The 27,823-nt window shown below is 41.8% G+C and overlaps 1 protein-coding gene across 5 annotated transcripts in view; it reads right to left on the bottom strand.

Annotated features, from left to right (window-relative positions):
• PTPRD (protein tyrosine phosphatase receptor type D) overlaps positions 1-27,823 on the bottom strand; it is a 370,596-nt gene that overhangs the window by 235,610 nt on the left and 107,163 nt on the right. For all 5 annotated transcript variants that reach the window (XM_088659060.1, XM_060268731.2, XM_035140525.3 and 2 more), the window contains exon 3: positions 611-756. In XM_088659060.1, the coding sequence (XP_088515186.1) occupies positions 611-756 (146 nt within the window). The remainder of the gene's footprint in view (positions 1-610; positions 757-27,823) is intronic.

Here is a 27,823-nt window from a genome sequence, read left to right as displayed (position 1 = left end):
TGGGGCATAGTGTACCAAGCCCAGGAGAAAAAGGCAAGGCTGGAGAAGAGAACCCCATCCCAACCCAAATTGGCACACTATTACTAACATGGTGGTTGTATTGCTTATGTGATGCTGATTCCCACTGATAAACCACTGATAAACATTATCCACTACCCTTCTGAGTTCTTAACCTGACTTGAATATTTTTTCCAGTGTCTTCCCAGAATCATACTTCTAACTCTTCAGCAAAATTCACCATACATTGGGAGCTGCATTTGGGAACAGGTCACTGAGAAGCACAGCATAGCCAACCCAAGCAAGTGGAATACAAAAGAAGAAAGCAGTGTAGGGATTAAAAAATAAATCAATTCATAGCACATCTCACTCTCAATATGGTCAGGGGTTATGTGGAGAACTGTTACAAACTGAACTAGAATTTCTCTTTAGGGAGAGATCCTAAAATGTGTGTGTGTGTGTGTGTGTGTGTGTGTGTGTGTGTTTGTTCCGGTACACCAATGTACGCATCAAGGCTGTAGTTCAATACGATAACTGTTCAAAAGCAATAGGGAATAATCAGGCGATATTAAAGTAAATGTTTTTCAGAGGAACAGAACAATGGACCTAATACCTCAAATCTCTGATTGCTGACTTTCTTGCCCTTTTTGTTCCAGACAATCTTAGGTCTCGGGTCTCCCGTAGCTTGGCAGATGAATGATGCAACTCCCCCAGAGACTCCTATCTGGTCAACGGGTGTTCTTGTAAACTTTGGTGGTGCTAAAAAAGAAAAAGAAAAAAAAAAGACAGCAAAATAAATCTAAGCAAGAAATATCCAAAAGAGTGTGTCAAGCTGTCAAAAGAACTAAAATAGAAATCTGTTGTTTCCCTAAAAACAAGGTTAACCCTTAGAGCAAGGGAAATGAAAGCTGGCATGTAGCTGGATACATTACAATATTCCTGCACAGAAGGTACTTTCAGGTAGGAATTAACATGCTGTGTGCATGCAGATCACTGCATGTGATCATCTCATATACAGTGTACATTGGGGTGGGAACCGGGCGCCCTGCAGATGTTGTTGGACTACAGCTCCCATAAACCCTCCCTTTAGCCATGCCGAAAGGGAGACAGAATCTAACAACATTTATATGACCATAGAATCATAGAAGAGTTGGAAGGGACCACAAGGGCCATGCAGTCCAACCCCCTGCCAAGCAGGAAACACCATCAAAGCATTCTTGACCATGGGTTCCCTTTCCTTAATGTACATGAACTAGGATACTGTGTCTAATTGGGGGTGCCTGGCCTCACTGGTGGAGGAACAGGAGTGTGGAGGGAGCAGACTGCCCCCAGCACCACTATTCCGGTAGGGTGCCATCGCAGCCCCCCCCCCCTGGACATGCGCCATGCCTCCTGCGGGGGGTACGCCATGCCCTCGCGGGCAGCGTACCACGCCCCCGAAATGTGCACCACACCCCTGCGGGTGGCACGCCACACCCCTTGGGCGTGTGCCATGCCCCAGGGGGCACCAGCCACGTCCCTCCCTGCTCTCCGCCCCTGGTTGAATAGCTTTATGTTTCCTTACACCAAATATGCCCAAAAGGTTGACGTTCCAAATGGAAACTCTCACAAAGACCTGCCTTCATACAGGATTAAAAGGAAAAATGCTTATTCATTGATATGGCTTCAAAATGTGATTTAACACACCTGAGCCCCCCCCCCCCCCAACACACACTGCAAGCTACCATAGAGAGAGGGATAGACATCCCGCCATCAATCAAACAAAAGCTGGCAGAGGGAGAGAGAAAGAAACAGCAAACAGAACAATCAATTATCTGTGAGGAATTGCAAGAGGGGGGCTCATTCCCCCTTACTCAGAGCAATAAAAAGTATTTTGTTCCTGTGTTTGAATATACAGTGTCATGGAATGCTACTGGCAGGAAATCATCCAGAATGTTTAATAATTTAATGAGATCTGTGAGTAAAAAAAATCCAGTGATTGGAACCTGAGTTAACTGAAGCTCTTGGTTAACCCTGAGGCCAAATATGCCCTCTGACATCTGACAAAAAGACTGATGCACTGATATCTAATTAGGGCATGCAGGTGTATGTGCTGACGAGTCCTTGAAGACAACTGCAGCAGTCTTTTCTGTTGCAGAACTGGTCAGCCTTTCAAAATCCTTTTTTTTTCCGAGAGAGAGAGAGAGAGAGGGGGGGGGCAATGAAAGGCTCAGTGAACCCAGTACGGAGCCTTTGAAGTCTGCTAGGTTAGCTTCCTCAATGGTCCAAAGGATTCTTGGCTATCATGAATCTACATGCCTTAGAAACATACGCGTTCCTAAGACTTCCATTAACAAATTAATATTCGTTCTGCTTAAAGAAAACTGCAAAAAAGAATGAACAAAAACTATAGGAGGACTGAGTTGCTGAAAACTGTTGGCTTTAATAGGTGCTATCCAAGTAGTGTTCAGAATCACCCAATGTTTATTAGTTTGTTTCTAAATGTTGCTATTCAACTGTTGGTGAAAATAACTGACCAAGGACAACTGACGAAGCAGACAAGGTAAAACTTCCTTTATTCATATTCTTTTTATCGTTAACACCAATAAAGCATTTGCATGATCTATTATTGATAGAAAATGCAACTAGTTTATATTGCCAGATTATCATTTTCTTTTGTCTATATAAGGAACAATGAGCTACCTTTCAAATTGGCTTGTCAGAATTCTTTGTAAGTTAAGGTTTGCACATTCCTTCACAAACCGAATGGTCTAATAAAAGCTATCACATTACTATCAAGTCAATAGTCTCCAACTCACATATTAATGCATCACCCTCTTATTTATGGTGGTTGTGAATCATGTCGAATACAGATTATTGTGATAGAAAATGGTGATAATTTCTGGACATTCAGTTACCAAGACACTCTATAGCACCATTCTGCTGATTAGCACGAAAGCAGCACCAGCTGAAAATTGGCACACATTTTTAACCTTCTTGGAACACCGAAGTGCAAAGTCCAACAAAATGGCTCATTGGCATAGCTCATTAAGCAAAGTTTCATATCTGCGTGGGAAAATTCCAATGCAATATATGCCGCCGAACAAAACGAGACAGAAGTTGCTTCCAGTAAATTAGTCACACAGCATATGCCCCTGAGTTGACCAGGTTGAACATCCAGCTGGGAGAGATAATGAACAAATAAAGTTCAGTGAAAATGGCAAACACTGTCCTTGTTTGTCTGATTTAACACAGACTTGTGGATGTCATAATATGCACGTCTACTTCCAAACACACAACAAAGGCATTTATAAATCCATTCATTCATTTATCATAAAACATTGGTCAATATGACATATATTATTATTATTTTTTTAAAAAACCCTGAAAGGTAGGTTATTACTATTCCCATCCTACAGTACTAAGGTTGGAGTCTGACACACAATGACCTATCTAGGCCACAGAGCAGAATCATTGCTTGATTTAGTCTCTTCCCAACTGATACTTCATACTAACTAATGGACTGCACCAGTTTTTGGACTAATAGATGGCAACCCACAGATAATTTTATTCAGAAACACATTTTTTAAATGAATCTTTACTTGTGTCAGCCATTGGCCATAGCAATAAAACAACAATACGATATACAAAGAATAGAAATAAAAGTCAATCATATAAAATACATTTTTAGGGTTTTGAATCAATAGTCAAATAGTGGATCTTATTCTGATTGCCCCAGACAAAAACCTTGCAACCCTTGCTGTCACCTGCTCATATTGTTCTGCCAAGAGAAAGGGCACTGTGGCAGTGGTTGGGCGACCCGGAATGGACAATAAAAGAGGGGTGATAATTTCATTCCTCAAGTCTTTATAAAGAGTGCAAGCCAGAAGGGAATGCACCACCAATTTGGGACTGCCATCTCCACAAGTGTTTTTCGTGTGGAATCTGTTGGAATAGTCCCTCAAGTACAGCCGAGGGCAATACATTCGATCTACAGAAACACATTTAATGAGTTGTGTATCATGGAAAGGGCAAGACTTAGTTGCTTTTTAATGTTTGGTACTGTAGGAGTTCATCACAAGTACTTAGAACCACCCCAGGGGTAATTGAAAAGTGTGAGCGCTGTTAACACATTACTCACATACATGACAGCATTTTATTTGTTGTGTTTATTTATTTATTAGATTTCTATACCGCCCTTCATCACAAGATCTCAGGGTGGTTCACGAGATTAAAAATACAAGATAAAAGCACAAACGAATAGTTAAAACAAAAAGAACATGAATAAGGGCCTTAGATGATGAACACAGAGTCCGAGTTGGTGCATATATGGGAAGAGTCTGTCTTTGAGGTGACCCTTGGAGAAGGGTCGTGCTTTTAGTCCTATCCTACAATATCAGCTCTTGTTCCTCAGACAAATGCACTCTGAAGGAAGATGTGAGGGTAAATATATCCTGCACACAGAACCAAGAAGGTTTGGGGCACACACTTGCTGAACTAGTGGTTCAGAGTAGGACATGATTGTATCAGCCACCTGTTACGAAGGAGGGGTGGGCCTCAAGAAAACTTAGATCATTAATAATCAGTGTTTTTAAAACAAAACAAAACAAAAAAATATTCCTTCCAGTAGCAGCTTAGAGACCAACTAAGTTTGTCATAGGTATGAGCTTTCGTGTGCATGCACACTTCTTCAGATACAGTGTTTTAAAGTCATTGATGTTTTTAAAGTCATTGATAAGCCTATATATTGGTAGATCTTATTATTTTTTGTGCATTTTTAATTGTGTTGTAAGTAAATAATAGCAATACGTATATTGTTAACAGCAACAATGACTGTTTGATTGTCACATGTATACAGTATTATATAAAATCATTATCAATTATCCTAGTTTTTATATTTCTCCAAGACAAACTACTAAACATATGCAGCTCAACTGATGGATCTGGTTGCCCTTCGTTTCTTTTTAAAATAATTTTCATAGCAGACTCATTTACAGCATTCACTGCTAATTTACTCATTAATCATAATTTATCACATCAGTTATGCTGATCATCATTATAAGCAATTACTGCTCCTTAATTCTAACCTGTGCTTACAATGTACCTGCAAATTGGCTTGTGCAAGAAGTTAATTAGCTTTTATTTCTAAAAGGGCACGCAAGTGAGCTATGATTTCATGAAATCTTTTAAGCAAACTCCCAAACAAAGCTTCTGGTATTTTCCTGAGGGTTATAAACTGTCAGTCATAGTATTTCAAAGCTAAGAAATTGTTACACACAATGGTATACTCCATGTAGGGTGGCATTAGTGATAATTCTACCAACAAACCTCTACTTTGATCCCAAGACTTGCTATGCAAATAAATACATGCTTGGGATGTTAAAGGCCCTTAAGCATATTCTTCAAAATATTTTCTTTACTGGGATATCCATTAGTAGTGTGCTACAAAAATAAGTGTACATAATTATTCTCCTTGTCCAGCACCTTGCAAAGTATACTTGGCTAGTCGGCTCTGCTTGCCTTGGTGGGTCACAAATTAGACCCTTCAAGTGCCTCTATTTTCCAGGGACAGTCCTGGATTTACAGAAGCCAACCCGGTTACTGACTTGATCCCAGAATGTCCCGCTTTTCCTTAGGATGTCCCTATTTTAATTGTACCAATGTTAGGAGGGTATGGAGTTATGTGACCCCCCAAGCCAAGGAGATGAGAATCATACAACTTCTAGAAGACACCTGAAGGCAGCCCTGTATAGGGAAGTTTTCAATGTTTAATGTTTTATTGTTTTATATATATATATATTGGAAGCTGCCCATAGTGGCTGGGGCAACCCTGTCAGATGGGTGGCGTATAAATAATAAAATTGTTGTTACTGTATTCCAGGGATGTTCAATAGGTCGATCACGATCTACTGGTCGATCCCTGTGTGGCTTTGGTCTGGCCCCCTTCCGGCCCCGCCCTGCCCTCCACTGTTGGAGAACGGAAGACAGAGTTCACAAACTGAGGCTGCTTCCCCACCCCCCCACGCCAGCAATCCTTCGGTGAGTTGCTGTTTCTCTTTGGCCCCCAAATAATCAAAAAATGTTGTACGCCCCCTTCCCCCAAAAAAATCTAAGCAACCAATGCCTCCCAAACCCCCTAAAAACGTGGCTTTTCCTCTCCCTAAAAAAAGCTCCACAACTTTGACTAAGGTTACCATATATTTTTTTAAAGAATCCAGGGACACTTTAAAAAAAGAGAGAATAAAGTTATTCTGTGATCTCCTCTGTTGCGCGGCCTTAGTCTGGGCACTGGCCTGCCCTCTTGGAGCGCTAGCCACCGTGGAGTAGGCTTGGGTCGGACCTGGGCTCGGCCGTGTGTCCTTGCCCTCCCGGTGCTCTCCAACCTCTCCTCCTCAGCGGCGGCAAGGTCGGGGCTCCCCTCTTTTTTATCCTTCCTCTTTCTCTCTCTTCCTTCTCCTTCTCGTCTCCTCCTTCTCCTCTCCTCCTTCTCCCTGTGTCGGCTCCAGGGTTTTCCTGTCGGCCGGGTGGCCGGGCGCTCTCGTTCCCAGCTCAATTTGGGTCATGGGGGGGCAGTGGTTCCCCCAGTTGAGGCGCTGGGCGTCCCCGGTTCCCTCCCCCAGCAGTGGTGGCGGCGGCAGCAATCTCAGCAGCCCGGTGCCAGCCTGGTTAGCGCAGTTGGCTCTGGCTGGCTTCAGGAGCTGCTCACTGCCATGACTCCGCCATTTTGCCTCATTGGAAGTCCCCATATGATGTGTCTTGTGCTGTTGAACCAATCACGCAACATTCATTCCCTACTAATAAATCTACAACACTTAAAATATAAATCTGGGGACATTAAATGAAATCAGGGGACATTCTGGGGATGGATCTTGTCCAGGGGACCCTCCCTGGGAAACGGGAATGTCTGGTAACCATAACCTGAACCCCTAAAAAGCAGTGGTAGATCACTGCCAGTTTTTAATTCTGTGAGTAGATCGCAGTCTCTTGGAAGTTGACCGCCACTGTTCTGTTCTGTTCTATTCTATTCTATTGTTATTGTATTTTATTTTCATTGGAGAGTGTGAAATTATGCAGGCATATTCTAAACATCCCTATCCACGTGAAGTAATTACCAGCTCTAAATTACCCATTCGGATGTTTAACTGTGTTCCTGTAAATACAGCCTTCAGTACATATAGGACTTTTTTTTTAAGGATATCACAGTACCTATGTCATTCTATGAACACACAAGAGAATTACACTGTAGTTCATCATGTTAGCTGGTATAAATCAGCTTTACTCCACCAACTTCAAAGCAACTATATTCATTTACGCCTGACAAGGATTTCATCAAATCCAAATGCCTGGAAAAAATACAGCTATACAAATTTGCAAACTCAAATATATAGGCATGGCTGAAGCATCTTTGGAAAAAGAATCAACAACTCCTAAAGGGGATTTTCATAAAATAAGCCTTGAGTAGACTGTCACACTGTTCAACAGTCCTGTGTCAATGTCACTGTTTCCACAGAAACAAATTAAAGCTGCAAAGAAAATCTCCAATTCCTATTTGCCTTGTCTTGTGCAAACCAAGATATTCTCACACAAGACATTTATGTTACCAGCCAGCTAAAATCAGCCACTTCCCTTGGTCTTAATAAAGTGAGCCAAACTTTGTAAAGCCCTTCTGTTCTAGTATTCAGAAATGTAGTGTGATACATGGGTGATAATAATAATGTAGAATATTTTGTTCCGGAAATTGCAATTTGGTGACAAACAGCCTGATAAGTAATCGAAAGCAGGATAGGTGTGTTACATTTCCCAACTGCATAAATCTTGTTCAAGCGACAAGACCTAATGTGCAACACAACATTCTGTAGAGATTACAAACACTTATTTCCCTGGAGATTGTACATATTTTTAAAATGGGACACATATTATCTCTGACCCAGGGACATGGGAAAAATTCCAAACTAAGCCAGACAGACAGGGCATTCACTTGCCAACTAGCATTCTTGCACCCACATACTAATTTATAGTTTATATAGCTTAATTGGGAAATAAAAGATCTCTCACATAGAAAGACCTTTTGTGAAAACATGTAAAAGAGCCTCTAATTAATGCTTCTTCTAATTAATGTTTTTCAATAGTATTTTCATGATGATTATTTATTGAATTTGAATTTGTTAGTCGCTTTATATTGTCCAGGGCAATAGAATGTGTGTCTTTTAAAGAACTGGACGAATGGGTGTGAGTCATGGGGAGCATGTATGAACTTAATAGTGCTTAAGCTTATTATTTGTTGTTGTTGATATTTTGTTAATGTTGTTAATATTGATTTATAGATTATGAATGCTGTATTGATTCATTAATCATATAATATGTCTTTTTCTGTAATTGTGCTGTTTACTGTTTTTTAAAAAAAGTTTTCCTAATAGGGTTTTCACATTGTCATTGAATTTTTTTAATGATTTGTTAATTATTTTATATGATTTGTGCTGTATTTGCGGTGTTCTATTATGTTTGATGGTGCTGTTGATAATGATTGTTTGCAAATGCTTTGAGATTCATTGAAGTGTAAAACGGTACAGAAATGCAATAAATAAAATAAAACAAATCACTGCAGAAAAGGCCCACTCTCGTGTTGCCACCTTCTCATGGATGGGGTGCTTGAAGGGTCTGGGTCAGTTCGTATGGGTAGAAATAGTCCTTCATGTATTGCGGTCCTGAACCAAAATGACTGAACATAAAGTTCGATTGAAATGGATCTAGAAAATCAGGTTCCCCCAAGAGCTCCTGGTGTATGGTGTATAGAAAATGCAACAAAGTATTTTTTTTTACTGTGTTTTGTTTACTGTAGAAATTTGTATCACAACATTAAAATAATTTACGTTGATTATATGGTGACCTATTTGGATATATAGGTAAAGGTAAAGGGACCTCTGACCATTAGGTTCAGTCGCGGACGACTCTGGGGTTGTGGCGCTCATCTCGCTTTACTGGCTGAGGGAGCTGGCATACAGCTTCCGGGTCATGTGGCCAGCAAGACTAACCCAGTTCTGACGAACCAGAGCAGCACACGGAAACGCCATTTACCTTCCCCCTGTAGTGGTACCTATTTATCTACTTGCACTTTGGGGTGTGTTTTCGAACTGCTAGGTTGGCAGGAGCAGGGACCGAGCAACGGGAGCTCACACCATCGCAGGGATTCAAACCGCCGACCTTCCAATTGGCAAACCCTAGTCTCTGTGGTTTAACCACAGTGCCACCTGCGTCTCATATTTGGATATATAGGCTATTGCAAAACAACAACTTAAGTCCTTCCATGGTTGTTGCACTTTAAGTCAAGGGTGAGATAGCTCAAGCCCAGGGGGGCGGGGCTGGAGTCCTCAGGACTCTCCCTATGAAACATTCCTATTTCCCAGGCCACATCTCTCACCAGCCTACACTTGGCCCTCCTCCGTTCTGACGATGGATCTTGTTTGCCAGGATAGTGAGATGGAGCCTTTGACTTTTGTGTGACTGGAATATAGCCAACTTACAAAGGTAAAAGTCACATTTGTGGCTCCACCCACTTTCACACCTGGCCCCACTTGCTGTTGCAGTGCATCCCACACAATGCTGCCTATGAGGCAATGATGCCCTCGAGCTAAAAAGAGATCTCCCCCTCCCCTGCCCGTTTTAAGTAGTTGAGATCAAAATTTTCGGAGGTTTTTATGGATATGTAAAATGGCATAATCCAGGCACCCCCAAACTCAGCCCTCCAGATGTTTTGGGGCTACAATTCCCACCATCCCTGATCACTGGGTCCTGTTAGCTAGGGATTATGGGAGTTGTAGTCCTAAAACATCTGGAGGGGCGAGTTTGGGGATGCCTGGCATAATCCCATTAGCACCACTGCGGCTGTATTAGTGTAAGCAGTTGCTGAATGATCCCCTAAACTGGTTCTGAACCAGTTTACTTGGAATTTAAGTCCCTGCAAATGCAAGACTTGGATCCTGTCACCAGTTTGAGGCCCATGCTGTCCCTTTGTGGAAGGAGCATAACTCTGCGATGGAGCCTTGGAAACAGGGGGTATATCAAGTTAAAAGGATCTCAGAAAGCAGAGCTACCTCTCTCTGAAACATATGGTTGCCACCTGGCCAGAAAAAAAAGTTGACTAGCCTACTGTTACGCTTGTAACAGTTGAATTAGCAAGTCAAGCTTTTTACCTCCCAAAGACCAACATTATCACATGCTAACTGGCTGTGTATAGGTACAAAGTTCAGATATAAAGTTGGCAATAAATCCACATTTATTTCTAATAAAGCGCTTTATATCATACAATATAAAGCGGATTGTGGTAGGGCTGCTAGGAAATTTAGCTCAGGGTTTGGTCAGTGTTAGGCCACAGGTCATGCTGAGTAATGGGGGCATGCATATGTAAATCCCAGGGATTTAATTGGTTGGGGGACCCCCTTTTAAAGCCTTGCCCTCCATTTTAGAGTCACATTTTGCCTTGGCGTTTGAATCCCCTCCCACCCGCCCTTTTTTCTTGCAGGTTAGCACGACATTGCTATTGCCTTCGGGGCCGCCTGTATTCAGGGGTCAGTAGGAATTTTTCCAATTGGCTGGTTGGCTTTGCCTCTTGGTTTTCGCCTACTGCGCTAGCAAATTGTCTCAACTTGTTAGGTTGGCGGTTAGGCTTTTGGTTGGTTAATCGGTTGGTAGAGGGGTGTGGCACACAGATGCCTACCCTCACCCCCGTTTGCTCCATATAGAAGTATTCCGTTAAAGGAATCTCGGGGCTTATGCTCTTGTCCTTACCATCCCGCCATTGGCGGGGATGGTGGGCCCAATTGTAAGAGTAAGAGCCTTGGAGAACATTCTTGGGTAAAGAGAGGAGGGAATGACTGGGCTCAGCCACCTCCTCTCCCCCAGGTATGTTTACTTGACTTCCCTTCAGGAAGTCGGAGCAGGAACTGTCCAAGCGGACAGTGGTGAGTCCTGTCCTATGGTGACAGCTGATGTGAGTCCTGCCCCAACTGGGCAGATGAGGTGAGTCCTGTCCAAAGGGGACAGCTGATTGAGTCCTGTCCTAAAATGGACAGATGGGGATAGTCCTTCTTAAGGAAGGATGAGTGAATAACCAAAAGGCTAAGCCAACACTCGGATTAAAATTGGTGTATTTAATAAAGTTGTGGCCCTAAATTATTTGCCAAAAACCAAACCATAATTCTGTTGTCAGTTGTGAGTTATTTAAGGTAATTTCTGGTAAGCCTCGACACACAATTGCTTTCAAATAGTGAATTGCATATTGCCAAGGGAATGCCCTTCAGCAGCAATATTGTAGTAAAGGTAAGGGACCCTTTAACAAAGGTCCATTCTTTGATCAGCTGTAGTGCTTCTTCTGTATCTCAGTCACAGTAGGTATTAGGAATCATCTTGATGGGTCGATATGCAAATGTTCAAAATCAGTATGTAAATCTCTACACGCATTACACACATAACACACACGCAGAAGTAAAAATACGGTTATCTGTTCATGCGTAGTGCTTATTTTTTATATTGCATATGATAAATAATTATATATAAAATCTGGATAGGGGCTTTATCTACCTGAATTAAAAAAGGAACTTGCCAGTTAATCCAGTGTTAAGCCTTCAACCAGCAGCAAATGAAAAGGATAAAGCCTCTTGAATCTAAAAGGTTAGTGACGTGCAACTCTTCATCCCTCTGGAACATTACATAACCTTGTCATATTCACTAATTTAATGAAAGAAAATTCTGCTTCAAAGCTTTCTCTTTCCCTCTCTTTTCCTCTGCCACTCCTTTTTTTCAAATTTTAATGTGTGCTGACTGCATATGAATTATTTGGTAACAGAGATCTGAAGCTGTTGTAAGATAGAAGCAATGAGTCTTAAAATACCAAACAAGATCTTTCCCCCCCAGTGGAATGTTCCCACCAAGAGGAAAGGGAGAGCACACAGGGTTAAGTTTCAATTAGTCTTTGAACATTTATGAACTATTTTGCCTATTAGCGACGCCTTTGCTGATGTGGCTTAAAAATAAAATAAAATACCTGTGTTCAACTACTCTTATTTCAAAACTAAAATCCAGGTAGCTATTACAAAATTTCAGCTACCGTGTAAAGGTGACTACTGCTAACTAAATAAATTTCTAGTTATCGAAATGCACCATGATGCTGTTTTTTCCCATTCATGTGGGGTGGATTTCTGATAGGAAAATATGAAAGGGAAGCAATTTCTTCCCTGCTTTTCATGATTCAGAAAAAAAAGAGACTAGCAACTTCTGAACATTTTGTATGAGCTAGGATGAGGCCTAGTGTTGTTGCTAGATAAGGAACCCAATATGAATCAAACAATTTATACAATTCTTTCTTGGGGGGAGCGGGTGTGTGGAGGGACCATCTTCACCATAAACACATTTGAGCTATTTCAGTTTAAAAAACAACCACCTTTAAAACCATTTCAGGATTGCTGCTTGACTACCTGTTTGTAAGCAATCTGTATCATATTACAGTACTGGAAGTCCACATCCCACCAAATATCAAATTGGAGAGAGGAGAGGTAAAAGGAGGCCCTTGTCAGACCCATGGCCCAGATTGAGACAATAGGCAAAATGTCTCACATTCATAACTGGATTACTCACATAGAAACAATTTTATTTGTTTTAGATGAAACATTTGCATTGCTCACTTCTACATACTGCACCAAAAGTGTGCAACCATCTATTAAACAGCAATATAATTTAATTCAACTCAAATACAGTGGAACCTCTACACACATACAGAATCCGTCCCGGAGGTCCGTTCATGAGTCGATCCGGGTCACTGGTAGAAGCACCGTTCTGCGCGTGCGCATTCAGCGGCAGCCACTTCTGCGCATATGCAGACGGCAGGAGCCACTTCTGTGCGTGTGCGAATTGCGGCAAACCCGGTATTTACTTCCGGGTTTGCCGCAGTCGCGAGTCGAATTGATCGTGAGTAGGGGCGGTGGTAAGTCAAGGTTCTACTGTATAAAATTAATAATAAACTTATAACCAAAAATAATACTAGCCATCATTAATATAAGATAACATGATGCCACTAACCGAGAGTCTAAGAAAATAAAATAGTTTCCACCTGGCAACTAAATGATAAAAGTGAAGACACCAAGCAAACTAATATCTGATATGAAGATACCTAAAGTCAAGCATTAACAGGCTCATATGGCAGAAATGCTCTTTATCATTGATTCTTCATGGGTAGGATTATGAGCTAGAATAGGAGGGAGGGAAGAGACAAGATATATTGTTGTTACATACCATTTAAAAAATCCAGCTGAAATTGTTCAATGACTACCTTTGTACCTTCCAGTAGCACCTTAGAGACCAACTATGGCTGCCTACCTTTGCACCTATCATTCAGAAAGTATCAAAATTATGTGTCATGTGTTTCATATCCTGATGCAGTTAAATTAATAGGAGGTGATGACTTAGTATTTTGCTAAGTTTACTTTTACAGTAGAGACCCTATCAAGGCAGTCCACAACCGCTGTCTTGTCGTTTTTATTCTGCTGCTTATGACAACTCTTGTTATGAATCAAGATGCTTAGTGGAGTAACAGAATTTCTCCAATGATTTTGAAGAGATTAATTTCATAGCTAGCATTCAAATTGAAGTTTAGTGACAGAAAAATTGACATGCCCTAGTTGGCTAAGACTTAGTAAAATCCACAGTTGAGCTGGCAAACCAAATGGTTGATGGCCCAATTTGCCCTCAGATGTGCAGTAGTTTATCCTCACTACATATGAAGTTATCTTCTGAAGTGGTAGATATTTATATCCCCATGAACATTATGGCATATAACTATGAAAACTAATCCTTTAAATCGCATAATGTTTCTATTTGATGTAAGCAGTTGGGAGGGTGTTAGAGTGATTTATGTTAAACACGAATTATGACATAGAAACAAACTAGTAGGCAAATAGCAAGCAACAAATGATCGGCATGGGATTCATGCCCTCAAAATGTGCTGATGAAGACAATTAGTGTTGATGACTTTAATAAGTGTTATACAAATTCACGGAAGATAGGTAAGTATTCGCCATCCCTATATGGAACCTTCAAGATTAAAGGCTTCCGATGTAAAGAACACAACAGGTAGGGTGTCAACTTTCATACTCTCCTGGCAAGGTTCTCTGAGGATCTGAACGGTCACCAAACATAACTGTATGTTCTCTGATCTGATCTAGTGAGGCCCTTCATACTGTATGCAAATGCATCAGTTTAACCATGTTTAGAAATTACACACTTGGCACAATACCAAGCATAATCTGTTTTTCCACACTTCAGGCCCAAGATGTAGGTGGAAGAGACATTAATCAGGGTAAGAGAGGATTAGAGTCCCTTGCAAAAAAAAAGGGGGGGGGGAAGAAAAACGATGGCATTGAAATAACCTTTCCAATCTTTTCCATATGCTAAAGGTGAGAACAAGCAACACATGTTCTGCAGCGCAAGGAGCAATTGTATGTTCAAGACATGGGTACCCAAGATGGTGCCCTCTAGATGTTGTGGACAACAGCTCCTATCACCCTCCACCAGTAGTCATGCTGGCTGGGACTGAAGCGAGTTGTAGTCTAAAGTATATGCATGTTGGCTACCTCCGGCTTAAGGGAAAGAGACAGGTTGCTTCCTTTAGCTCAGAGATATACCCTCAAATCTCATTTCATGGCTGGAAAAAAGTGGCAAGTGGGTTCTGCCCTGGGCCCGTTGTTGCTCAACGTTTTTATAAACAACTTGGATGAAGGAACTGAGGGGATGATAATCAAAATCTTCACCCTATTGTGTTTTTCAGCCGATCTTATATTGCGCTTTTTACTCTTCCTTTACTCATATGTATACCTATGTCCTTACTATCCTTACTATCCATTTTGATATTCATTTATTTGAACCCTCATAATTCTATGGAGAGATCAGCGTTCTCCATGAAACTTGCTATGTAATCTTTGAATTTTTTTTCAATCTATATCCCTTTTTTGCTCATTTATTCCTTTGATTTCTGCTATTTTTGTTGCCAAATTATAATATGATATCATTTTATAGGGTGGGTGGAGGGATGGGTGGGGGGGTGAAAAGATGGAAATTGATCTTCATTTATGCACTGATTGTTTATTATTTATTGTAATGTTGGTTTGGTTGTTTGTGGCAATATGAGAAATTTTTGTAAATACGTGCATGAAAATTAAATTAGATTGTGGTTGTTGTTTTTTAAAAAAAGGATAATCAAAATCTGTAGATGACACCAAACAGGAAGGGGTAGATGATTCTGCAGAAGACGGAATTATTTTAACGGATTGGACTGGGCCCAAACTAACAAAATGAATTTCAATGGGGACAAATGTAACGTCCTGCACTGGCTAGGTCTGGCGGGGCTCTCCTAAGTGATGTGGCAGAGGCAGGCGGCATAGGGGTTGACCCAGGAGAGGGGGCCAGCGATTTATGGGGTTTGGACAACCCACGAGAGTGGGGGAAAGAGGGACGGTCAGGCCATCAGAGATGGAGATGGACATGCAGGATGTGATGGAGGAAGAGGCTGCTCTGAAGAGGGGCAGGCCAGTCAAATCCCTGTCGTCCTCCACTCTTCTGTCTCCTAGAACAAGAGGGAAGAGCAGCAATAGCCTCCATGTAGGAGAAACCTCAAGTTGCATGCACACACCTTCTCACATAAGCTGGGGGGGGGCATGGCTCCTCTGCTGGTACAATTGGTCCACAAGGCACAGAGGTTAGAAGCGAGTGTGCATGGGTTTCCAGGGCACCGTGGAAGTTGTTTTGAGTGTGTACTTCTGTCCATAAAGAATTAACTATAAGATGTGTGCGTTCTTTGGCTGAGGGTGCCTAGGACATATACTTCCCAGATTCACATATATAAAATGTGGGACTCCTGGCTTGCCAGCAGTACATGGGAAAAGGATCTAGGGGTTTTAGTGGACCACAAGCTTAACATGGGTCAACAATGTGACGTAGCAGCAAAAAAAGGCTGTTGCAATACTAGAGAGCATCAACAGAAGTATAGTGTCCAGATCAAGGGATGTCATAATACCACTCTGTTCTGCCTTGGTCAGACCACACCTGGAATGCTGTGTCCTGTTCTGGGTGACACTATTCAAGAAGAGTATTGACAAGCTGGAATATGTGTGACAGAGAATGAACCAGATGACCAAGGGTCTGGAAACCAAGCCTTATGAGGAATGGTTGAGCGAGTTGGGTATGTTTAGCCTGTATAAGAGGAGACTGAGAGCAGATATGATAGCAATCTTCAAATATCTAAAGGGCTGCCACATGGAAGATGGAGCAAAGTTGTTTTCTTCTGCCTTGGAGGCTAGGAACCAAACCCATGGATTCAAGTTGCAAGAAAGGAGATTCTGTCTAAAAATCAGGAATAACTTTCTGATGGCAAGAGCTGTACGACAGCTCCTCCATGGTGAGGCAGCACAAGGACTCGGGAAGGGGTGCAAATTTTGGCCTCACACAGGACACCATAGTACCCAGCTCTGCCACTGGATGGGCTAATGAGAAGGCACAAAGTCATTCTTTCCTGCCAGCCCAATCCCACCCACCAATTTTCACATTACTTGAGGCATGAGAGCTGCTTTAGTGCAACTCCTTCCTGTTCCATCAGATAACACGAGAAGTGGCTTCCGGTCCGTCGCGCTGGTGGAAAAAGGATGCAGGGACTTCGCGCTCCGAAGTCCCTGGCTTCGTGGAGGGGGGGGAAGTCCGCAGAGCGAGCGGACTCCCCAAAAAAACATCGGGTAGAGAGTCCCGGTGACATAGCGCCCAGCTGCTTGCTCCGGACGCGATTCCTCCGCTGCCCAAGAGCTCCGTAGAGTGATCGAGAGCCAGCGGAGTGGAGTCGTGGGAGCCATTTTTGGGTTTCATCTTACCTCCTTGAAGTGAAGCTCCGAGTCCTCAGCCTGCAAGCGGCGGATTCTTCCAAGAAAATAAAAGACCTTTACAAAGTAAGTCAAATCTTTATTTGGACTTTAAAATTTCAATTCTGAAGATAGGAAGAGATTTCAAAACAACAGAAGCCGATCTCTTCCAAATGGTCAATCGGGAGGCGCATTAAATATCCTCAAGCCGAAAGGGGAAGTCTTTTCTAGATTGTGGACCCGAGAGAAAGAAAGACTTTACAAAACCTTCCCAGCCCCCGGTGTCGATACCCCTTGAGGTTCAGCAGTAACAAGGGGGAAGACGTTTTGACAGCTGTCAAAAGCTGTCAAATTGCTAAAAGGATTAAGAAAATCGACTTTATTGTTGTGGATTATAAAAACTGATTGAAGAGGATTCAGAAGTAATTTAATGGGAATTTAAATTTGAACTGTGATGAAGTTAAAGACAAAGGAGAAGATCAGCCAAGATGGAGCCGACAACGTGGTAGAGAGGAATTTTCCAGTACCCTTCAGCCCTTATCTCTGGTCTGCCTGTGGTTAAGTGAAGTATGAAAACAAAGTTTTCTCGAGCCTTCCAGGAGGCTGTGCTGAACTGAACTATTTTCAAATATGGGAAGATATTTACAAGGAACGGCAATGTTTGAATCCAACAGCAACGGAGAATGAGGTGCAAGATCAAGATTTAGAGGACAATTTTGAGACTGAGACTGTGTGTGAGGAGCAACAATTTGATAACTTGGAGACTGATTTGGACCAAAAAAAATGTGTTGGATGATGAAAAACAAAGATTTGAACAAGGAGACGAGGCCGACAAGGAGAAGCAAAGTGAAGAGAAGATTGATGGAAATGTAAACCCTGGAGGGACTGAAATGTGGAGTGGAGTTAGTGAGGGGGGGTAGGCAGGAAGAGGGGGGAGCAAAGGACTGGAAGTGGAAGTGGGAAAGAACTGGTGTGGGGTGAAAACTTTAGTTTAAGGTTATTTTTCTGGTTGATGAATGACGGTTTCTGAATCTTGGCCTGCTAAAGGATATGCTGATCCAATTGGGGGAAGGGACATTGGGAGGGGGGAAGGAGAGAGTTTTAAAAGTTTAGGGTTAAGAGTTTTCTGGAGGGAGCAGAAGAATGGCTGAGGAAATATGTTAGAGTTTATTTTTAATATTTTTAGTGATCAGACAGGTGTTTGGGTAGAGAACTGCCTGTCTCCCTCTCTTTACTCTTTGCATCCAGTGGCAGGGGGTGTTTTGAGGGGAGAGGGAGGGGTGGAAGGAAACCCAGACACAAAAATGGAACCTTTTGACTGCTGAACCCCTCGGGTTACCCTAGTGGCAGGCGGGGACTCGGAGGGGGGCAGCATGAAGAAGGAGGAGGATTAAGTCAATATGATAAGAATAAGATTTTGAATTAGAATAGAAAACCCGCCATAATCAATTGAAGAAGTTAGGAAATCCAGGAGGAAGAGAACTGGGGAAGCCGCAAGCAAACTGTTAAGAGAATAAGACTTGGAATTTATATATTTTTTTCTTTTTCTTTTTTCCTGTTTTTTCTTTTTTTTCCCCTATCTGTTGTTTTGTTGTTAACTAAAGTGTTATATTGGAGAATTAGCTGGGGGACAAACCAAACCTCAGAGATCCTCCGCCTCTGTCCTCTCAGTGGCAGGGGGGGGTGAGGGGGGAGGAGGGAGGGGGGAGGTCAAACCCAGCTTAAAATGGACCCCTTTGTTTCCCAATGCCCATGGGTATCACTGGTGGCAGAAGTGGTCTTGTGGGTGGAGGGTAAATGAAGGGACTGAGCTTATTTTGTATGTTTTGTATGTTTTGTTTCTATAAAAATCAATAAAAAATATTATTTTTTTAAAAAAAACAGATAACACGAGAAGTTTGAGAGATCTCATGTTGCAACTCTTCTGAACACCAGTGTTGCCCCTCCCAGAAATCAGAACAATCATCAAGTGTGTTCAAAAGACACAAGCAAAATGTAGATGAATATGAACTATTACAAATAACCAAAGAGGTTTTAACACTGATTTATCCTTCTCTGAGCACACTAAACGACAATCAATGTTGGTTGTAAAGTCAAAACATTTAACTTCATTTTTTGCTTATATAATACCATAGGAAAAATTGTTTTACCTGATAACAACATGCAATTAATGCAATCATTTGTTATTGTAAATTTTTTGCAGTCATTTGTTTTTGTGTATATCAATCAATAAGTGCAGCCAGGCATTTTATCCTCAACTTAAAATGTTTATAAGTTTGGGTTACATGGCATATGAAAATTTGCAGTTCCTTGAGGATCCCTAGAAAATAATAATTTTATTTTTATATTCCTAATATGAAATGCATCATCTGTAATAATGACCAAATAACCTGAAATAATTATTGCACTGCACAGAATTCACTCAATTCACTCATTCTTTTTTCTTTTTCCAACTGAGTGGCTTCAGAGAAGCAACTTCGAAGGGTTCAATAATTTTGTATATCACTCTATCAAAGCTCGAACTGTAAAAACTGAAAATAATGTAATCAGGCATTGCAATAAATATTTAGAAGCTACACTTTGATGTTTCACTTTAATACCAAACCTCTGTTTCAATGCAGGCACTCAAATGAAAGAACACTTTGAAGATATATGCAGATTTTATTTTTCCAGTGAACCTTGGGACCACACTGCACTTTCCCTCCATATGCACTCTGACAACATCAAGTTTGCAAAAGTTCTTGTTAATAATGATGATGTTTATAAGCATTTATATGCCACCCTTCTTTAAAAAATAATAATTCTCAGAGCAGAGCGTACAAAGAAAATATCAATACAAAAACACACTAAATCCCATCATTGCAATAGATGGTATTCAACAGAGTCCTACTCAGAGTAGACCCTATGGAAGTTAATAAACATGACTAATTCAGGTTGAACTTAGGTTCAACGATACAAAATCTGCAAGAACAAATTGTCTAGTAACAAAATATCGGCAAATATTTGGGTGCATAAGTGGTGATGACAGCGGAAAGGTGACTCACAGCAACTGAAAAGGCCTGCCCCCAAGTTGCCACAAGACATGCCTGCAAGTTCATCCCACCTCTCAAGAAGCCAGAATCATGGAATCCACGAAACTAGAAATGCAGACACCAACTTCAACTTATCTATTTATTTAAATTATAATATTTGCTGCCCTTTATCATAAGGTCGCAACAACATAAACTCCATAAAAATAGCACAATCCTTTAAAAACACAAAGCAACAAATCACTGGCTAACAATTACCTAAATATGGGATCCGTTAATCAGGATCTGGGGTCCTCATACTGCGGAAATCAAATCTCAGCAACAAGGGATAAAATCGCATCTAAGTCAAGCTTGTAGCTCCAAAGTTCTGACCAGCTGCGGCATCCGATCTACACTAGATTGTCATGGGATCAATATGCAGGGCTGGCCCAAGACATTTTGCTGTCGGAGGCCCAGGTTGCCTGCCGCCGCCTTGCAAGTGCCAACACTAAAAAGTGCTGCTGAACCATTCAGTCCACAATTCCTGCCTTCTTCTAAACAGGTCACTTCATCCTGCTGCATGACAGAGACAGCTATTTCAATATGTACAGATCCTGCCTTTTGTCCTTCATTTCATTGGCTTAAAATGAAAGCTAACACCAACTCCTCCTATTTCCGGTAGTAAAATGGGAAGAATTTTGTCTTCAGAAATACTGCGAGATGGGAATAAGCCAAAGAAGAAGAGATTCTACTCAGCATCGTCTGGGTCCCTAAGCTTTATGTCTCTACACAATCTGAGCTTTCTGGGCCACAGAGTAAGCTCACAAGCACCACAAGAAAATGGCACTTTTATCCACTCCCATCTTTTTATATTCTCCCAACCTTATTTAAAGGGACGGAACATCTACAATTACAGAGTTGTGCATGTCAGGTATGTATTTCAAAGACATTAATTCCTGCTCGTAATTTTGAAAACAAATGCATATACTGGATGGCTTCCCCGTCTTAACAAGCTGGCACAAACCATGCCGCTGAGACCCTTTTTTTAATTCACCTGTATTAGAAGGCCAGTTCCATTAATTATTTTAGTCAGCCACCTTGAGATGGATACTCAGCTGGTGCAAACTGCCTGAGCTCCATAGATGCTAACGAAGCAAAACCAATTTGCAGGCACTGAAGACTTGACCAATTATTTTTAGATTCCATTGTTAAAGCACAGTACTTGCAGGAGTACATATGCAATATGACAATCAAGGATTAATTGTAGAGCTACCAACAATAACTGAAGTTGCATGCATAATTCGTCATGCAGCAGCCTGGAAAATTACCCCTGGCTGCACAAGTTGATTGAATAGGTATAATCTGACACATTTCCTACCTTCCCCACCAGAGTACTATAAGACACCAAGTAGCTGTAACTAAGTTTCATTAAGTCTGCTAGTGATTATCGCAAAGAATGTTTAGAAGGACATTTGCCTTTTCCCCCCAAGAAGTGTAATAAATGGCTTGGCAGGCAAGCCAGTCAGTCAAACAATATGGCACGAAAATGGTAGGCTCACTAAATAGATGGCTGTCTTTAAAATACCTGCACTTAAGCTTCACATCAGACAGCAACAAACCCACATTTCGTATAAAATGACATGCTGTACTTATGCCTTGCAGTTAAATATAGAAATTCTTAAGTAGTATTTGTCATACAAAGTTGTTCCCAGAAGCACTTTTGTGAAATTAAATGGACTATTTACCATTCCGCGCTCTTCCATTAAAAGGTGTCATATTTCTCCACACATTTCTATGCTGACAGACCTCCAATTCCACCTCTGAAACATACAGGGCACAAGCTTTGTCCAGAAATAGTGCCTGCACATATGTTGTGACATATGGCATAACAGAACAACAACAAAACCTTGGTGCACGTGTTGGCGCAAGACCAGACAACTATGGAAATAGAGGTCTAGGCACATCTTTGCATCCACCAAAATCTGTTGTGTGAGGGGACCTGGAGGGTTGGATACTGCCCTTATTACAAGGGCCAAAGTGGAAAGAACGAATGTTGCAATGTTGGCCACGGGTTTTATCTGGGCACCAGTGAAAGTTTGCTGACATTATTCTTTCTAGAGCAGTGATGGGCAACCTTTTGAGCTTGGTGTGTCAAAATTCGCCAAAATACCGAGCATAACTCGGGTGGTGTGTCACTTCGAGAAAAACACCATAATTTCGTGATATTTATAGTTTAAATAACAAAAATGTATAATTGTAATATATAACTGTATATAATAAACCAAAAATTAATTATTTAACCAAACCAAACCAAAAACCCCTTATTTATCACAAAGTGCCCAGAGTTGTTGAGCTTTTTGGGGGGAGCTGCTAACTAAAGTTTTGGATGTTTTTTTGGGGGGATGCCCCAAAGCTGCTGCGCTTTTGGGGGGGGGGAAGAGAACAGAAATAAATGATGATTAATACCTTCGCTGGAACTAACAAGCAGCACCGACATAGTCTGCCAAAGTGCCAGAAAAAACAGCACAGAAAGGGTTAAAAAACAAATCTCTGGCTACCAGCTGAGACAGGCTCTAGCAGAGAAGAACAAATGGGGGGGGAACCAACAACAACAGCACGAATGGGCCGACAGGCTCTAGCAGAGAAGAACAAATGGGGGGGGAACCAACAACAACAGCACGAATGGGCCGATGGGGCGCGTGCCAGCAGTGAGGGCTCTGCGTGTCACATCTGACACACGTGTCATAGGTTCGCCATCACTGTTCTAGAGACTGATTCACACCAATTAATACAGTGTGCATGGCATTCCAGAGCTATGTACTTGGAACATTTACACACACACACACACAGCACACACTCCTGTAAATCAGCAGCTTGATGAGCGTGTCTAAAGGAAGTGAATCCAGAACTTGCTCATGGATTTTTGCCTTTCATAAGCCACTCCTCATGAGCACAGCCACCACCGGATTTGGTTGTTTAGTCAATTAGTTGTGTCCGACTCTTCGTGACCCTATGGACCAGGGCACTCCAGGCAATCCTGTCTTCCACTGCCACCCAGAGTTTTGTCAAATTCATGTTCTATCACTGTCCAACCATCTCGTCCTCTGTCATCCCCTACTCCTTGTGCCCTCCATCTTTCCCAACATCAGGGTCTTCACCAGGGAGTCTTCTCTTCTCATGAGGTGGCCAAAGTATTAGAGCCTCAGCTTCAGGATCTGTCCTTCCAGTGAGCACTCAGGGCTGATTTCCTTCAGAATGGATAGGTTTGATCTTCTTGCAGTCCATGGGACTCTCAAGAGCAGGCATCCCCAAACTGCAGCCCTCCAGATGTTTTGGCCTACAACTCCCATGATGCGTAGCTAACAGGACCAGTGGTTGGGGAAGATGGGAATTGTAGTCCAAAACATCTGGAGGGCCGAAGTAGTTTGGGGGTGCCTGCTCAAGAGTCTCCTCCAGCACCACAATTCAAAAGCATCAAAAGTGCTGGATTTACATATAAGCTAAATAAGCTATAGCTTAGGGCCCCACTCTCTTGGGGGCCCCCAAAAAAATTTAAAGGGGAAAAACTGGATGTACATTTCCAAAATATAAGATAAAAAACAATTAAAATAAAACCTACATACAGCAACAGTGTTTTGTATTGTGTAGGCTCCTATGGTGTAAGTCATGGGCCCCGTCTCCTAGCCTGCTCCCTAAAATATTACTGGTTTGATCATTTCTATGGATAGGGTGCCTACAATCTGCATGGACTGGTTATTTTGTTATGTGCAAATGGCTTTAGATACCTATTAGGTCCATAAACTGCCATATATCATATATTCAACACAAAAACAGTGACAATGTGTTGTTGGCAAAGGACAGCTGGACATATAAAGGGCCCCATTATTTTCAGCAGCTTAGGGCTTCATCAAACCTAAACCCGGCCCTGTGGCATAACATCAAGCTTCTTGACTGGGGAAAAGAGAATAGCTACTTGTTCATGTGATTCACAATCGAGCTCAGCTTTTGTGCCAGAGCTGCTTCCCTGTCTGTAATGCACCTAGATGGTGTTGCACATCTTCTAACATTGTGTATGCCATCAAATGCCACCAGCGCCCTTCGGCTCTCCATACCAGGCATCCCCAAACTTCGGCCCTCCAGATGTTTTGGACTACAATTCCCATCTTCCCCGACCACTGGTCCTGTTAGCTAGGGATCATGGGAGTTGTAGGCCAAAACATCTGGAGGGCCGCAGATTGGGGATGCCTGCTCTATACAGTCATACCTCGGGTTACAGCCGCTTCAGGTTGCATGTTTTCGGGTTGCGCTCTGTGCCAAAACCGGAAGTACCAGAACAGCTTACTTCCAGGTTTCGGTGCGCGTACATGTGCAGAAGCGCCGAATCGCGACCTGCACGTGCGCAGATTCAGGGTGTGAATGCTGTGGGTTACGAGCGTGCCTCCCGCACGGATCACATTCGCAACCTGAGCGTCCACTGTATTGGACAAACAGGCCAAACCCTACGCCAAAAGATAAATGGACAGAAATCTGACATCAGGAATCACAAGACAGAGAAGCCAGTAGGAGAACACTTCAATCTCCCAGGACATTCAGTACAGGATCTCAAAGCAGCTGTCTTATTACAAAAGAATTTCAGAAACAGGCTTGAAAGAGAAGTTGCTAAATTACAACTTATCACTAAACAGAAAACTATGGAGAGACCTGGTCTGAATAGAGATATTGGATCCCTTTCTTATTACATATGGTAATCATATTTCCTGTGGGACTAATTGCAGTCGTTATCAGTCATCAACAGGTTTACCATACCCATTGAGTCAATCACCCATCTCCTACTACCCTCCTGAGAAACCCCCACCCCCACCCCACCCCACTATATGTTAGGGTCTGGTGACTTCTGTTTCAGTGTATCTGAAGAAGTGTGCATGCACACGAAAGCTTATACTGTACCAAGAACAAACTTAGTTGGTCTCTAAGGTGCTACTAGACAATTTTTTAATTTATATATATATATTGACTGTGTCAGACCAACATGGCTACCTACCTGAATCTAGATGGAACAGGTTTATATCAACAGCTGAGTAATATTCAAAGGAGGGCTGGTGATCAAGAATGGCTATACTGTATGCATGATCTGTGTTTTGTAGCAAGTTGCTACGAGACTTGTTACCTTACATCTTGTCCCCAAAATTGGATTCTTATTCATTTTCTTCACTGCCTGAATTTTATCCAGACTTGAACTCCACTCAGTTTCCTATTGGCATTCTAATTGACCAGCTAGGGGCAGCGAACTCATATTCCTCTTCAAGTCTCAAAGTCTGGCTCTTGCAAAAACAAAAAAAACAAAAAAAAAACCCCGCAATCTGGCTTGACAAATCATTTCGTTTCCTGACAGCATCTCTACTGATGTCAGTGGAGTTGCACTGATACCATAAAATATAAAATGCAAATGAGAAAATTGGAATTTCTATTACTTTATTAAGACTTCTTTTTTTACTTACTTAAGCAATAGGCAAAGAAATAAATGCGCTACTGGTATGCAGTAGTTCTGTTATTATGTTTATGGTCATTAATTATCTGATAAGATACACAATAGTTATTACAGTGGAACCTCGGTTTATGAACACCTCGGTTTATGAATTTTCGGTTTATGAACGCTGCGGACCCATCTGGAACGGATTAATTCACTTTCCATTACTTTTAATGGGAAAGTTCGCTTCAGTTTATGAACGCTTCAGTTTATGAACAGACTTCCGGAACCAATTACACCCATGTTTCAGTTTATGAACGCTTCAGTTTAAGTACTCCGCGGACCCGTCTGGAACGGATTAATCCACTTTCCATTACTTTCAATGGGAAAGTTCGCTTCAGTTTATGAACGGTTACTCTGCGGACCGTCTGGAACGGATTAATCCACTTTCCATTACTTTCAATGGGAAAGTTCGCTTCAGTTTATGAACGCTTCAATTTATGAACAGACTTCCGGAACCAATTGTGTTCATAAACCAAGGTACCACTGTACTGACAGAAGAAGAGTATGGGTGGGTTTATTAATTCAAAATGTTCCATTAAAATAAAATGTAGTAACTACGTAAAAGAACAATTACTTCCCCTAATTATTATTACACAAGCATTTTCTAAGTAGCTTTTGCTGAATGAGCAACTGCATGTCTTCAACATTATTTCTCTTTGTTTCAGTCTATATTCAGAATCAAGCTGTTTTATTTAAACGTTCTGCGGATGAACACATAACAGAGTCAATTACAATCTGTCCTTGCTGTTGCCTTTTCTAAGCCAATCGCTTCCTGTTTCCTGTTAAACGAACATGGGGATTTTCTACATTTATGAAAAACTCAGATTACAATGCAATGTATGTTTTTTTTTTTAATAATACAAGCATTGCATAGAGCTGCAATTTCCAGGCTGTGATAATTCACAGCCCACTGTGAATTAGATTTCTTAGGTTTGGGGCCAAAAATGGCCATAAATAATATGAAAGGCTGAAGACGTTTTCCTAACTATTAATTTCTACATTGTCATTGTGTTTTCACATGACATAAAAGCCACTTTTATGCAATCCTGGAATTCATCTGCAAGCCTGGAAGGGTTTTTTTTTTTAGGGGGGGGGTAAGAAGCTGTACCCCAACAAATGCCTTGTAGGATACTCATTGTGGAGCCTCACACCCTCCGAGGATTGCCGCTTTGAAACTATTCTTTAAGAGGACAATTTAAGAGTCACACTGCCTCCTCCCTCAATTTTACATCTTATATAATTTGTGTTAGTGCTTTAAAATTGTATACCACCTTGGGTGCTTTGGTAGCAAGGCAGTACAGTGGTGCCTCGCTTAACGAATGCCCTGCTTAACGGAATTTCCACTTAATGAAAGGATTTTTCGAGCGGAGCTTGCCTCGCTAGACGAATGCGTTTTACGAAAAATTCATCTAGCGAATCGCGGTTTCCCATAGGAATGCATTGAAATTCAATTAATGCGTTCCTATGGACAAAAAAAAAAAATTCAAAAAAAAATTCAATGCATTCCTATGGGATTCGCTAGACGAATTTTTCGCTATAAGAAAAGACTCCTAGAACGAATTAAATTCATCTAGCGAGGCACCACTGTATATAAATACAAGGAATGAATGAATGAATAATTGTTGTTCTCCAATTGTCAATTCTGCCCTGGTTTTATATACAGTCATACCTCGGTTTAAGTACGCTTTGGTTTGAGTACTTTCAGTTTAAGTACTCTGCGGACCCATCTGGAACGGATTAATCCACTTTCCATTACCTTCAATGGGAAGGTTTGCTTCAGGTTAAGTACGCTTTAGGTTAAGTACAGACTTCCGGAACCAATTGTGTACTTGAACCGAGGTACCACTGTACTTCAAGGCAGTGTCTTCAAACTGACTTCCTGGCAATATTCTCATAAAAATTTCCACATCCTCTACCCCTGCTTTGTGCAAAATCTTGCCTGATGAAGAGTTCTGGAGAATTTGAAAGCTTGTCACAATGTTGTGACATTTTGGTTGGCTCAACTGCTTACTGTTGTCTTTTGAATTTCTTGCAGGCCCATCCTAATCAACTCTAAGGTAAAGGTAAAGGGACCCCTGACCATTAGGTCCAGTCATGACCGACTCTGGGGTTGCGGCGCTCACCTTGCGTTATTGGCCGAGGGAGCCGCCGTACAGCTTCCGGGTCATGTGGTCAGCATGACAAAGCCACTTCTGGTGAACCAGAGCAGCACATGAAAAGGCCGTTTACCTTCCCACCGGAGCGGTACCTATTTATCTACTTGCACTTTGACGTGCTTTCGAACTGCTAGGTTGGCAGGAGGTGGGACCAAGCAACGGGAGCTCACCCCGTCACAGGGATTTGAACCGCCGACCTTCTGATCAGCAAGCCCTAGGCTCTGTGGTTTAACGCACAGCGCCACCTGGGTCTGCTAAATC

Source organism: Zootoca vivipara, chromosome 15, assembly GCF_965207765.1.
Source record: "Zootoca vivipara chromosome 15, rZooViv2.hap1.1, whole genome shotgun sequence".
NCBI classification, from domain to species: domain Eukaryota; kingdom Metazoa; phylum Chordata; class Lepidosauria; order Squamata; family Lacertidae; genus Zootoca; species Zootoca vivipara.
This window is presented reverse-complemented; position numbering and strand designations above follow the sequence as displayed.